At 40.6% G+C, this 14,241-nt stretch overlaps 1 protein-coding gene across 3 annotated transcripts; it reads right to left on the bottom strand.

The window, feature by feature from the left end:
- Nucleotides 1-111: 111 nt before the first annotated feature.
- Nucleotides 112-9,181, bottom strand: elapor2b (endosome-lysosome associated apoptosis and autophagy regulator family member 2b). Of its 3 annotated transcripts, none has more exons than XM_079455292.1 (22): nt 8,922-9,181; nt 7,365-7,485; nt 6,791-6,980; nt 6,554-6,701; nt 6,376-6,465; nt 6,177-6,282; nt 5,880-6,029; nt 5,692-5,780; nt 5,424-5,604; nt 5,208-5,336; nt 4,976-5,066; nt 4,775-4,877; nt 4,365-4,502; nt 4,027-4,290; nt 3,780-3,953; nt 3,416-3,605; nt 3,130-3,226; nt 2,270-2,371; nt 2,068-2,194; nt 1,648-1,826; nt 1,079-1,247; nt 112-823 (listed from the first exon to the last, which is right to left on the bottom strand). In XM_079455292.1, the coding sequence occupies exons 1-22, from the start codon at nt 9,018-9,020 to the stop codon at nt 752-754; spliced, it is 3,009 nt and encodes a 1,002-aa protein (XP_079311418.1). In that variant the 5' UTR covers nt 9,021-9,181; the 3' UTR covers nt 112-751. The 3 variants fall into 3 exon arrangements, with proteins under 3 accessions (XP_079311418.1, XP_079311417.1, XP_079311416.1); XM_079455291.1 differs by lacking the exon at nt 8,922-9,181 and adding an exon at nt 7,678-7,953; XM_079455290.1 differs by lacking the exon at nt 8,922-9,181 and adding an exon at nt 7,678-7,953 and having other exon boundaries at nt 5,692-6,029.
- Between the last annotated feature and the right edge of the window lie 5,060 nt (nt 9,182-14,241).

Raw genomic sequence — 14,241 nt, 5'->3', positions numbered from 1 at the left:
ACAAATTATTGGTTCATTGACTATGGATTTTTAGTAGTGCTAAAATAAGCTTCTTTTGTATTTGAGAGAAAGAATGTCTGTTTTTTTATGCATCCATTAAGACATTTGCTTAGTTTAAAGCACTTCAAGTTTATTAAAGCATAACCAATATAGGGAGAAGAACAAAACAGAAATATTTTAACATAACTTTATACAGCTCAAAATACACAATACAAAATACAAATAGAAAACAGTACTGGCTCTTGTTATCCTAGAGAAGAGCTGTAGGTTCTCTCGGTAAGACATGAAGGAACAGGCGGTCATAGCATTTCTTGTCTCTTTAAGATCTCCTGTGTGATGTTTGACATTCTCAAGAGGAAACTAAGGCGATAGTCACGCTCCGTGGCGGTATAGTTTCTCTCTGTTGGCTAATCACTAGAAATATATATATTTTCAGGCAGAACTTAAATATGGAGCATTTCTGTCTACAATTATTCTCACAAATATTTTTAGGCTCAGTTTGAAGTTTTCTTAGGCCATTTTAAAGCCATACACGGCAATTCTCAAACACTGTGTGTTTGTGATATCCCTGTTGCGGTTAATGCTTATGTGTCTGTGGGTGAGTATACTTAATGTATTGGGAAAGAGTTGAATTTGTAAATATTGAGAAACTGAAAAAGATATTGGAAATGTTGGTAAGAACCTAAATGCTTCCTGCACGTCTCTCTTTCTCCTTTTTGTACATCATGACGGATCTGCTTTTTTTAGTCTGTTATCCCCAAATCCATCTCTCTGCTTGAGAAGACTTCAGCTGTACCGATTCGCTGCTGTCACCGTCTGCCTGCTGCCATACAAAAAAGGTAAACAAACATTACATTTTTGTTTTGTTTGATTTAAGGAATATGTTTGGTCTCATACAACTTAAGCTCTTTCAACAATATTTGTTACACCAAACAACGAGTAGTGATTATTATTTATGTTTATTTTTGCAACTCTTATTTTTTAAGGTCAACTTAACCTGCAATATTTCTTTAAAAATTTACAAATTGTTGCATTAATGGCCCTTGAGGTTACATTACAGAATGGTGCATTAACTGACCTTGCTTGCGATAGCTTTCAGTTTTCCCAGTAATGAAGGAGTGTTCGAGTAAACTACATCGTCTTCGTTCTCCTCCCCTTCTCCCTCCGCCAGCGCACAGCTGTCGGCCGCTGGCAGCTCGCAGTCCTTATTGGCAGACATCACTAGTCTTGAGTATTTGTATTCAAGCCTGTTTGAAAACAGATATTTTTTTATATTTTCTTTTATTTTTTGCATTTGCATTTTAACTTTAAAGCTTCAATTCATAACTTTAGTCTCTGTCACCATCTCTGTTGCAGGTTACTTAATGTACTATATGAAATGACATCAAGTGGCAAAATTACAAGGCAAGTAGTTTTTGTAGTATGTTCTTAATAACAAATTTTTGTTCATTTATAATTAAAATAAATTTACGGATTGCAACTTTAAAGTGCAATTTATGAAGCCACCGATTGAAGATATGCAATCTTGACCATCAGAGATGAAGTCATTTCCCCATTCAGTTACATAGGACCAGTGCTTAAAATACAGGAAATAGTCTGGAAATAGCTACCATGTGAAGGAACTTGTTTATAGGAACATGTTGTTACCTCTTGTTCTTTTTCCAGAAATAGCAAGTGAGACAGACAAGGAGGACTGCAGTGAAGGCTCCGCCGCCAATTCCCGCCTTTACCCATAGACTGACCACATCACAATGGTTGGATGTCTTGTTCGGGAGTGTTACCCCTTTAATGCAGAGTTTTGGTTCGCTCCACACATAGTGGGTATCCTATTACATGATGAATGAATGATGCAAATAGAGAAAGTGGAGTAAGACAGTGGTTCTCAAACCTGTTCCTGAGGACTCGCTGCTCTACACATTTTGTATTTCTACCTTAACTTCATGGATCTCTTCCTTAATGAGCTCATGATTTGAGTCAGGTGTATTAAATAAGGGAGACATGAAATGTGCAGAACAGTGTCTCCCCAAGAACAGGTTTGGGAACCACTGGAGTAAGACACGGTCGTACCTGCATTCCTCCCTTGCATGCACCTTCTATTGAGTGGTAGTCAGCCTCGGTGCAGAGTGGACAAGCGCTGGAGCTCTCCCAGAGGAAGTGAAACTCACAGCCATTACATGTACCTGCTGGGCACTTGCTGGAAACACACATCTGTCATCAAAAATACAATTGTGGGCGAGGACTCCGAACAGAAGTGTAAATAAGCATATACCTCGGCACAGTAAGTTCTCCACGGTCGCTCTTCTCAGTGTTGCAGCGGAGAGTTACGACTGTACTACGACCGTTCAGGCAAGATGCTGTCGGCTGGGGAGAACTGATGGACGGAAAAAGAGATGTACATGAAAAGGTGGTGATTATATATGTTTTTTGATGTTTTAAGCCACTTTGTTTACATTACATTTTTTAAGACGTGCACATTCAGAATCGAACAGGTGAAAGTTTGAGCTACTGGTGGCCCAGTGGTTAGTGCTCATGGCGTGAGCACACATCCTGACGTGAGAGTCCCGGGTTGAAATATGCCCCCTGGCGAGGGGTGGAATGGATGTGAAGGTGGCTGGTAAGGAATGGAGAATCAGAACCGGGAAAAGAGGTGAGTGGAAACGAGAGGAGGTGGGTGGAGGAATGGGAAAAGAAGCAAAATTAGGCCTATATTTTGTTCGCCTGCCTTCGGTCTTGTGGTCCTCGCTCATCTAATTTTCAATCCTAGGGGTGGTTTTTAGTTCAATGCGAGTAAAGAATGAATTGGGGGACTTGAACCCGGACCTTCATGGACGAAAGTCGAGAGTTCAACCGCTGAGCCACCAGACTGGCGAAAATCCAGTTACTTTTTTGGAGGGTGGTGTTTAGTTCAATGCGAGTTAAGACATAAGTAATTGGGGGATTTGAACCCGGACCTTCAAGAAGTGCTCACTGTGAGTGTTTTCATTTGTTGTTTTACAACAACAATTGAAAGACATTGAAGTATTTAAGCCTTTGCTTGATTCATACCAACAATAAAAAAAACTTAATTGTAACACACACTTTTGTAAAAAAACACAATTCTATTTATTTACATAATCTTTCATCATTTACCGAAAGAAGAAATTGATATATGGAACTTTCCGTGCGGCCTGTGAAAAAAGTTCTGGGCTAGCGTACACTCCATCCAGCATGTCACCAACAGAAGCTCCTAAGAGAGGGAAACATTGAAGTAAAACACACTGCAAACCAGAGACTCATACAGTGACTGTACAAAAACAAATGTACTTATTATAGAAAGAAACTGATTTCTTGTTGTTTAATAAGGGAATGAGTTTAAAGGAAAAAGTTTTTCATACAAGTACGCCAAATTATGCGGCTATAGACTGCACAAGCTCACCGAGGAAAGTGTCAGCCAGGCTTATGGACTGAGAGGACAGGGCTGTTCTGAAGCCCCGCCCATCTGCAGGGATGATGGTTGATTGACACACAAAAGTCTCCACAAAATTGTTGAGGTCAGCTGATTCGTTTTGCAGGTCTTTATTGGATAGATCTGTAACATTGTCGGTGCACACTGCCACTTTCCTCCCCTATGACAAAAGTCGGATATCTGAATTAAATAAAAGCTGCTAATTGAATAACTTCTAGATAAGTCTAATTAAATTGTATTATTTGTTTATCATTTAACAAATGTTTTTCCTTTCAGGTGTGACTCATGGATGACACAAGCAGTTTGCATGCACACAAGAGTGTCAGGTGAGTACCTCTGTCCCACACAAACTGATGTTAAATTCGTGGTAATATTTGGTTCCTTTGGAGGTGAAGCTAGGCCCATTCATGATTGACCCCACCGAACTTAAGGCACTAAGGTCATAGGTCAAAGTTCGGTTCCCAACAACATTTGAGAAGGAGCAGTCGTTAAAACACAAAGAGTGTTCCTAAACAAAAACATACACGTTACAAATATATTTTTTACTATATTTGTAAAACCAAGAATCTTGATTGTGGTACCTTGTTGCTCTTGCTACCAGGTCCACATGGCTGACAGGCTTCCCGACCATAAATGTGATGCCCAGAAAGGAAGGTGTTGGACGGGCACTCCTGACACTGGTTTGTGTCTTTGTTGATGAAATGTCCGGCAGGACAGGGGACACAGGACGAGCCCTCCTGTTGACGCATCATAGCGCAGGCGTGGCAACCGGACGCAGAGCCATCCATAGCGTTAGTCACCGTGATGGAGTAGATCTTCGCTATGTCGTTCACATACTGACGTGCCTGACAGATAAAGAGACAATTTGATTATTGCATTTTTCACACCTCAAAACAGGACGTATGTGTGGATTACTTACATCCATGGCTTTGTTGGTGCGTTGGAAAGCCCATGTGTAGGACACAGATGCATTTTTGGTCATGATGTGGGTATATGCCTGTCTGACTTTACTTCCTACCCACGATTCCACTACATTAGTGCTCTTCCTGTTCACATCCTACAAAAAACATTCAAGACATCTCAGACATCACCCAAAGGTACTTGTACACTGAATCCATACTTATGATACAAACGAATTATATCATGTGCTTTAAAAGTTTCTTTGTGCTGTCTTTAAAACAAAGGCCAATTGGTAATCTACTGTACTTTTATACATTTCATAAAAGTGTGCAAAAACTTTTAAGGGTAATTGTATAAGACCACAGTCACTGTCACATGTGTATAAATGTTTTGCTAAGTACTGTGAGCCTTTTGTGTATTGTGCCTTACTATCATAAAATAAAGTTCACAGTCTGCACTGCAGATGGTCTCGAAGATAAAAGTAATACGTCCAAACTCAGTTGCTGATGCGTCATCCACAGACGTAGGAAGTCTGAAAACAAAAATTGAAAGAGAAAGCCGTTGTAAATGTTTACACATCCCTAGTTGTCACACTGTACCTTTAAAAGTGTAGTTACACATATGGCTCACTTGAATCCAGGCACTCGTAGGTTAAGGATGAGATAATCATTATCCGAGCCTCCCACTCCACTGCGGATGTGGTCGCCAGCCACTTCCCAACCTTCAAAAACAAACGCGTATTTGATCACTCACTTCATTACTCAAATAAAATAAAAAAGGAGTAAAAAAACTAAGTTCAAAATAAAATGATTTCCGTGTTAAATATCGGCAAAGTGTGTTCTTTACATTCCGTTATTCTTACCATTCATTTCATCACACTTTGAGTTTCCCACATTAAAACAAGAGGTTTTCATATTCCTCGGCAGGATGTTCCACCACTTGTACTCGTATCCCAGAGAAGGTTCGGTTCCTCCTGGGCATCTTTGACAATCTGCGTAAATTAAATTTCAGTGGACCAGTACCAGACCAGTAAAAACGAAATATGCAGGTGTCCATCTATGTACAGATGTTTATATACCTGTGGTGCCATCGGAATAGGTCCCTTGCGGGCAAGGCAGACAGGTGGAAGTGTTGTGCATGTAGAAGCCTGGATTGCAGGGTGGGCAGTCCTGCTTCTCTCCACTAGGGGGCAGCGTCACTGCACCGGTCACATTTTCAACGCACACCTGTGGCTCAACCCATCTGTATAAAATCTGGGTCTAAAATAAAAAGTGTGAAATATATAAATAGCGTTTGCATAACATTTAATACAAAACACATTCATCGCAATTGGTATTATAACCCACCTTGCCATCGCTGTCGCACGCCGTATGGATTTGAAAATAGTCTTTCTCTGAACAAGGTGGTTTTTCTTTGCACTCCGACCAGCCCTCCTCTACATGACACACACATAGAGAAATATAGTACTGTACAAATACGTGTGGACTGATAGAAGTGTGTTTAACAACCAGAGAATATGTGTGTTTTTTCATACGGGAATACTGTGTCTCAGAGCATGGTGTACAGGAGCTGGCTCCTTTTCCAGAGTACATATTCCTGGGACAAAGATCACAGGAGGAAGAGCCTGGAGATTTACTGTAGGTGCCCGGTCTGCATGGAAAACACTCGGACGTATACGCCACACCTGCTTTCAAAGGACACAACCCAAAAAACACACATACAAATAATTGGCTATGCTTCTAACTTCCACAGACAACACAGATTGATGTGATTTGTTATTAAAAAGGCTGTGCAAGATAAAAGTAAAACTTAGTTTCACAGCATCTCACACCTTCGATCTGAATGTTCTTCAAAAGGACCGGCTTCACAGGTTTCCCACCCAAAAGCATCCCAGTGGTTCTCCAATACAGAATGTTTGTTCCTGAGTTTAGATTTACCTGCGGTGTACATGTGTAGGTAAGCGTCAGACCTCAGTTCAAAGTGTTCATGTACTTGTAAAAACTGTTCAACAAAACCAAAAGATGACTAACCATGTGGGTTCCCCACTCTCCGTTTGTGGTGGGTTTGATCCGTTTCTCACTTCCTGCCTGGTCCATCTCTTGGCATTGATCATTCTGGATCTGCAGCAAACAGTGAGACATCTTGTTTATATGTGGTCTTCTGTAAATTCATTTACAATAAAATTTACGAAACGTGTATAAGACATACAAAGAACTCAAAGAAGATGTTGCTGTCCAGGTATTGATAGTCGAAGGAGACGGAGCCTTGTTTCATGAGATGCACTGCGTAGACTAGAGACACTGTGCAGTCATCACGATTGGACTCCAAGTGAGTTCCCTGAGGTATCCATGAAGAACTGCAATCAAACATTGTGACTTCCAGTCAATCATTATTGTGGGAAACACAAATAATATTAGGTGAAAAGTATTAGGTGCAGAAACTGACTTGTTACAGGTCATAGAATCCTCCATCGAACTTCCTGAATCCATGTATGTGGCCAGGCTGCTGAATCCGGCAGGGATGGAATCCCATTGGTCGAAACGCACACCGCTGCCCAATGAATATGAGCCGGCCGCACATGACGTACACTGCTGTGATGACATCTCTAGAAACTCCCCAGCTTCACAAGAAAAGGCTAAAAAATAATTAATAATTGAATGTAAATGCAGTAAAGGTCTTCTTTATTCTATAAGAATGAAGTATCTGTTTCATAAGTTGTTGCGTTTCATTTAAACAGATACAAATATATTATTAAATATTTAAAAAAAAATGTATACTTAATATTAACTTATAAATTATACTATATAATTGTATCATGTTATATGGAAATATACTAATATAGGCATGTTTATAATAAAAATAAAATGAACCTAGAAAGAACTTACATATCATTGCATTATATGAATGTTAATACATTAGATAAAATATCACTGCTGTCCCTCTGAAACCTCGTACATTAAATCACATTTAATTCGAATACATGGCATGCATGCATATGTATGTAGTATGTGAATCTTACTGCAGTCTGTGCCTCTGACTGGCTCTGGTAGGCCCGTGCAGCTGCCCTGTCTGTGAGGAATGGCTGCTCTCCATCTGGACCCTGTGCTGTCACATTCTGTGTACTCAAAGTAATAGTCTGTCTGAAACACATAAACAGATTTAAAGATCGCTATGAACTACATACATAAACACACATATACATTTTGCCGATATCTTTTTGGAAGGTCTGTGCTACATGGCCTATGTGTGGCTTGGTTGTGTTGTCTAAAAACCTATCTGAAGGTATTGCTAACACATTAGTGGTCGAGTAAATAGTGTACCTGATGGCTTACCCCATTGTCTCCCACTGGCACATTGAACAGATATAGATAACGTGAGTGCGCACAAAGAAAAAATGGAGGGGGCATGTATCTGCCTTCTGTCCCCGGACAGTCACCAGGGAAACAGCCAGAGGCCCTGTGACTGTTGTCATGACAATCCCTCATTGCTTGTGTACGGACAGTAATGAATTAGAGCCTGATATACACTGATAACAGCCTGAAATAATGAAGGCACCAAATACTGTGTGTGTGTCGTCAGTGATAGATTTGTTATGCTAATCACCCTGTACACTGTGTGTACACAACAGCCAAGATACACAAACCGGTGCTGAGATAAACAAGTGAGAATTTGGTGTAAGAACCATACCATTTTAATGAACATACTATCAAGCAGGTACAGATTTTGAACATTAAAAATGCTACCATTGTGAGCATTTAAATTGCAGTGTGGTATTTTATTTATATGATGAATGGGTCATGTCTTTGTTAGTTTTTCCATAGGGTTGAGTACATCCCGGAGGTGATTGTAGCCAGGAAATGCATGGTTACAGCACACACACCAGGAGGGCAACCATTAACACTAATGGTGCACCTGCACCTGCACCTGTCACTGCTGCACTAGCCTCCCCCACATGTGTTTTTAATCTGTGGCCTTTTGTGTCTTCCAAAGCAAACAAGTTAAAGTACTGACTTAAAAACCAAAGCATCTCATATCAAAAACAACAGGACGCAATCTTCAGAGCTTCATCTGGTCAGAAATGTTTATTAGGCAACTTTTGTATTTAAATATTATTAATATGCATATTAATAAGAGGTATTTAATGCACATTATAGCATTAGCTGCCGGAAAAAAACAACTGTCAGCGACTGAATCTATCAATTTCACTAGATTTAAGACAACTGCGGCGTATGACAATAACCGAGCTGTCAGCTGATTGGTCGCCCAGGGGCCGCGTCATCATATTATGGGTCTCATGTAACCATTATAATATTTCAATAACAAGATGTACCATTTACTTATTTATTTCATATTATTTATATAAAAACGCAATAGGCCTATCTGTTACAATTATACAAATAATAATAATACAGATTCAGTGCGTTTTCAAAGCTCACAATGGCATAATAGTATTCTACCTTACACTACGGATGAATTTTAAACGCAGTAAAGAGTATTAATAATTTAAAAATAAAATCGCTTGGTCATCGCGTTATGTTTACAATAATTATATCAAGAAAGGTGACACGTCGTTTACCTCTTTACACTGTGGCAGGTTGCCTGACGCTCCTGCGCAGATGAAGAGCGTTACAAAGCGCACGAAATAACATGATGTCCGAAGCGTCCTCCTCTCCATTTCATAAGGGCAGGTATTAATGGAAAATTAGAGATGCCAACAATCCGAATAAAGATAAAGAGGCTTCACGATGCCTATGGCTAGAGTGTTAGATGCTAGCACGTTTTGCTCTGTTCTCAGCGGTAAGCTGCTACTGTAGTGGCGCTTATGCTGCTTTGATTGACAAGAAGGGTCTGACGTCACGCGTGTCTAGTCTCCCAGTATAAATTCACATGGTATAATGGCAAAATTGTATGTTCATAAATGTAAATTTTCCTGTAAAAAACCCTGTTTTACCAAGAACCCTTTCTCATTCAAGAAAGAAACTGAGCTTCATATTGATTCACTCAGATTTTCTAAGAAGCAAAAAGCAATTAAAACATTGAAAATTTGTAAATGCTTTAATATCTTCATGTAAATTAACAATAGCCCCCTACTGTGCAATTTTTTTTATATTTATGTTGTATTTCATTGTATACACGAATGTTTGTAAATAACTTTCTTTGTTGTTAATAAAAATAAAATAAAAAATTCACATGGTATCTTTTATTTAGTACGCCAGAGTTAATTTGATCTTCATAAACAAATAAATCATTAAAAAATAAAGTTATTACATTACATGTTCACACTGCTTTTTAATTCAAAACTCTTTATGTTCATAACTTAAGCTATAAAAGACGCAATCAGATGCTTTGTAAATGATTCAACTTCAGTTGCACCTCTTTTATTATTTAAAGTGTGCCACAACATGGGTTTCTTTGCAAGAAATGAATTTTATAATTTAGTATTCCATGTATTACTCAATTAGCTTGTTTTTGATCATCACAAATCGTCAAGTCACATTTTTCCTTTTTTACTGTTGTAACACTACCCTTCTAATGAACAACATGGGTCTAAAATGACCCGCATTCTTGTCTAACGTTATCTCGCGGATCTACATGCAATAAAGATTTTAATAGACACAAACAAATTAACAAAAGTGCAAAAAACAAGAAAACCAGCTGAAAAGAAGAGAACAACCTCTAACAACGACAAACACCAGACAATGGAGACATGTGGGCTAAAAATACACAGGGTTAGGAGAGGACTGACTAGACACACCTGAAACAACGTGACACAAAACCAATGAACAAAAGAACTACAACACTAGACAGGAAACAGGAACTAAGGCTTACAAAGTAAAAGTCCACAATAATCAGGGAAACAGACAGGGATCGTGACAATAAGATATGTGAATGACTCAGTTTTTACAAAAATGTGAGATGGAAACTTCCAAAGTGGTAGTTCCTAGGTGAAATTGCTTATATTTCAATTCTTACTTTCCTTTCCTTACCTATACAGTTTTTGTTTATTTTTACATACATTTTATACGAAATTATCAATATAGGAACCTTTGATATTTTGACATTTTCCCCTCACCTGCCACACATTTCACAACTTTTGTTTAATGAATGCATGTTTTAACCACAGAAAATATTTTATGAAAGAGAAATAGAAATTATATTTGAATTGTAAGCTAAGATTTCCTTGACCTTGAAATAGATCCAAATACATAGTATGCTGTGCATCAAAGGGTTAAAAAGGTCCTATTTTAAAATATAATATTTTCATGCAACCACTTATATGTTTTGAGCAGGATACATAATCAACAGAGAGTAACAAATGTGCAGGACTCAGTGGCTCAGTGGTATGAGCACTAACACCAGACCAGCAGGTCCTGTGTTCAAAGCCTGGTAGTTGACCTTCGCATGAAAACTGGAGGTTGTAATAAAGAACTTTCTTATACAGCTATGAAGAAAACAAAAGATAAAATTACCAGGAGAACTGTCCAACATGTGCAGGACTCAGTGGCTCAGTGGTATGAGCACTAACACCAGAACAGCAGGTCCTGTGTTCATAGCCTGGTAGTTGACCTTCGCATGAAAATTGGAGGTTGTAGTAAAGAACTTTCTTATACAGCTATGAAGAAAACAAAAGATAAAACTACCAGGAGAACTGTCCAACATGTGCAGGACTCAGTGGCTCAGTAGTATGAGCACTAACACCAGACCAGCAGGTCCTGTGTTCAAAGCCTGGTAGTTGACCTTCGCATGAAAACTGGAGGTTGTAATAAAGAACTTTCTTATACAGCTATGAAGAAAACAAAAGATAAAACTACCAGGAGAACTGTCCAACATGTGCAGGACTCAGTGGCTCAGTAGTATGAGCACTAACACCAGACCAGCAGGTCCTGTGTTCAAAGCCTGGTAGTTGACCTTCGCATGAAAACTGGAGGTTGTAATAAAGAACTTTCTTATACAGCTATGAAGAAAACAAAAGATAAAATTACCAGGAGAACTGTCCAACATGTGAAGGACTCAGTGGCTCAGTGGTATGAGCACTAACACCAGACCAGCAGGTCCTGTGTTCATAGCCTGGTAGTTGACCTTCGCATGAAAAGTGGAGGTTGTAGTAAAGAACTTTCTTATACAGCTATGAAGAAAACAAAAGATAAAACTACCAGGAGAACTGTCAAACATGTGCGGGACTCAGTGGCTCAGTGGTATGAGCACCAACACTAGACCACAAGGTCCTGTGTTCAAAGCCTGGTGGCTTCCCTGCACATGTACGCTGGAGGATGGAGCAGAAACAAGAGGAGGATCCTGATGACAAGAAGGTGGAGTATCAAGACGGAGAGGAGGCAGGGCCAGAGAGAGGGAGAGGGAAACAAGAACCAGGGCCAGGGAGATGGAAAGAAGAACCAGGGAGATGGAAAGGAGGGAGAGTAGCAGGTGGAGGAGAGAGGGAAAGAAGAATCGGGGCCAGAGAGAGGGAAAGAAGAACCAGTGCCAGGGAGATGGAAAGGAGGGAGCGTAGCAGGTGGAGGAGAGAGGGAAAGAAGAATCGGGGCCAGAGAGAGGGGAAGAACCAGTGCCAGGAGATGGAAAGGAGGGAGAGTAGCAGGTGGAGGAGAGAGGAAAAGAAGAATCAGGGCCAGAGAGAGGGAAAGCAGGGCCAGGGAAATGGAAAGGAGGGACAGGAGAGAAGGAAAGAAGAACCAGGACCAGGGAAATGGAAAGGAGGGAGAGTAGCAGGTAGAGGAGAGGAGAGAAGGAAAGAAGCATCAGGGCCAGAGGGAGAGAAGGGCCAGAGAGGGGGATAGGCAGGGAAAGTGGCAGGCCTGGAAAGAAGGAGAAGGGCAGGGCCAGAGAGAGGAAAAGGAGAATTAGGCCCAGGCAAAGAGGCACATCCTTTCCCTCTCTCTGGCCCTGCCCTTCTCCCTCATTCCCTGCCACCTTCCCTTCTCCCTCCTTCCCTGCCTATCCCTCTCTCTGGCTCTGCTTCTTTCCCTGGGCCTGATTCTCCCTTTCCTCTCTCTGGTCCTGCCCATCTCCCTCTCCTGCTTCTTTTCCTCTCTCTGGGCCTGCCCATCTCCCTCTCTCTGGGCCTGCCCATCTCCCTCTCTCTGGCCCTGCCCATTTCCTCTCTTTGGTCCTGCCCATCTCCCTCTTTCCCTGGGCCTGATTCTTTTCCTCTCTCTGGCCCTGCCCATCTCCCTCTCTCTGGTCCTGCCCATCTCCCTCTCTCTCTTTCCCTGTCTCTGGGCCTGATTCTCCCTTTCCTCTCTCTGGCCCTGCCCATTTCCTCTCTCTGGTCCTGCCCATCTCCCTCTTTCCCTGGGCCTGATTCTCCTTTTCCTCTCTCTGGCCCTGCCTATCCCTCTCTCTGGTCCTGCCCATCTCCCTCTTTCTGGGCCTAATTCTCCTTTTCCTCTCTCTGGCCCTGCCTATCCCTCTCTCCGGCCCTGCCCATCTCCCTCTTTCCCTGTCTCTGGATCTCCCTCTTTCCTCACTTCTACTACCCCTGCCTACCCAGCCTCTTCACCTGATCCCTTCCTTTCTCCTACCTCCCCATGCATCTCCCTCTCAATACTACACCTCATCAGTCTCCTCCTCCTCCAGCGTACATGTGCAGGGTAGCCACCAGGCTTGAACACTGGTCCTTCTGGTCTAGTGTTAGTGCTCATACCACTGAGCCACTGAGTCCTGCACATGTTTGACAGTTCTCTTGGTAATTTTATCTTTTGTTTTCTTCTTAGCTGCATAAGAAAGCTCTTTCTCAATCACTCCTGTGTTCTTGAGGCAGGTCAACCACCGGGCTTTGAACACAGTACCTTCTGGTCTGGTGTTAGTGCTCATACCACTGAGCCACTGAGTCCTGCACATGTTTGACAGTTCTCTTGGTAATTTTATCTTTTGTTTTCTTCTTAGCTGCATAAGAAAGCTCTTTCTCAATCACTCCTGTGTTCTTGAGGCAGGTCAACCACCGGGCTTTGAACACAGTACCTTCTGGTCTGGTGTTAGTGCTCATACCACTGAGCCACTGTGTCCTTAGCTATTATTTGCATTGTGCTTTCTATTTCTATACTAGATGTACTAGATTTGTGTAGTGTTCATAATATCGACGTAATCAATATCTGTTCATTTTGAAACAAACACCTGGGCAGTGGACACAAACTATTACTTTCAATGTAAAATATACTTTATTTAATATACTTTATTCAAAATTGTACTTGCTGTTCATAATTCATATCTAAATTATCAATATCTGTTCAGTTTGTATAGACGTTTAATGGCAAATATACATTATTTTTCAGAACTAAAATAAATAAAGTCCTGCATTTCTTTTATGAACAAACATTTCAACAAAACACACTCAAAAAGAACATATTTTAAACATTTTAATAGATGTATAGTATATGCATAATTGCAACAAAAATAAAAAACACTTAGAAATTAAGACTCTTAAAAAGAAGAAATACTCCATGTCTTCCTGGAACGAAAAAACAAAAATGTAAAGGGCTTTCTGGAACCTTCCAGGTGTTCCATGAGACTACAAAGGGCCATTCCAAGATTCAAAGACACTTTATTGGCATAATAATACATTTTAACATGCCAAAGCACAGTAAAATTAGATATAAACATTCTGTACAAATACAGATTAAGATAAAAAAGTATATGGTTCCCCTTCATTTCCGGCCTACTTTTCTGTAAACTGTTAAACTTGCAAACTGTGCCTGGGTCGTAATTGCCACTTGCACGCGTCTGTGGTCCGTTATGACGTGCGCGCATGAAACATTGTTTTTTGATGCGCGAGCGTTTACATTGTAGTTCAACAATTATTAAACAACACTATAAACGTCTTTAAAAACTATCTAAGTTTGTGGAGTAGAACATGATGCTGCACAGCTTGGCTGAAAACT

This window comes from Barbatula barbatula, assembly GCF_947034865.1.
Source record: "Barbatula barbatula genome assembly, chromosome: 4".
Classification (NCBI taxonomy): domain Eukaryota; kingdom Metazoa; phylum Chordata; class Actinopteri; order Cypriniformes; family Nemacheilidae; genus Barbatula; species Barbatula barbatula.
The sequence above is the reverse complement of the archived record's forward strand: the minus strand, read 5'-3'. Positions and strand labels throughout refer to the sequence as shown.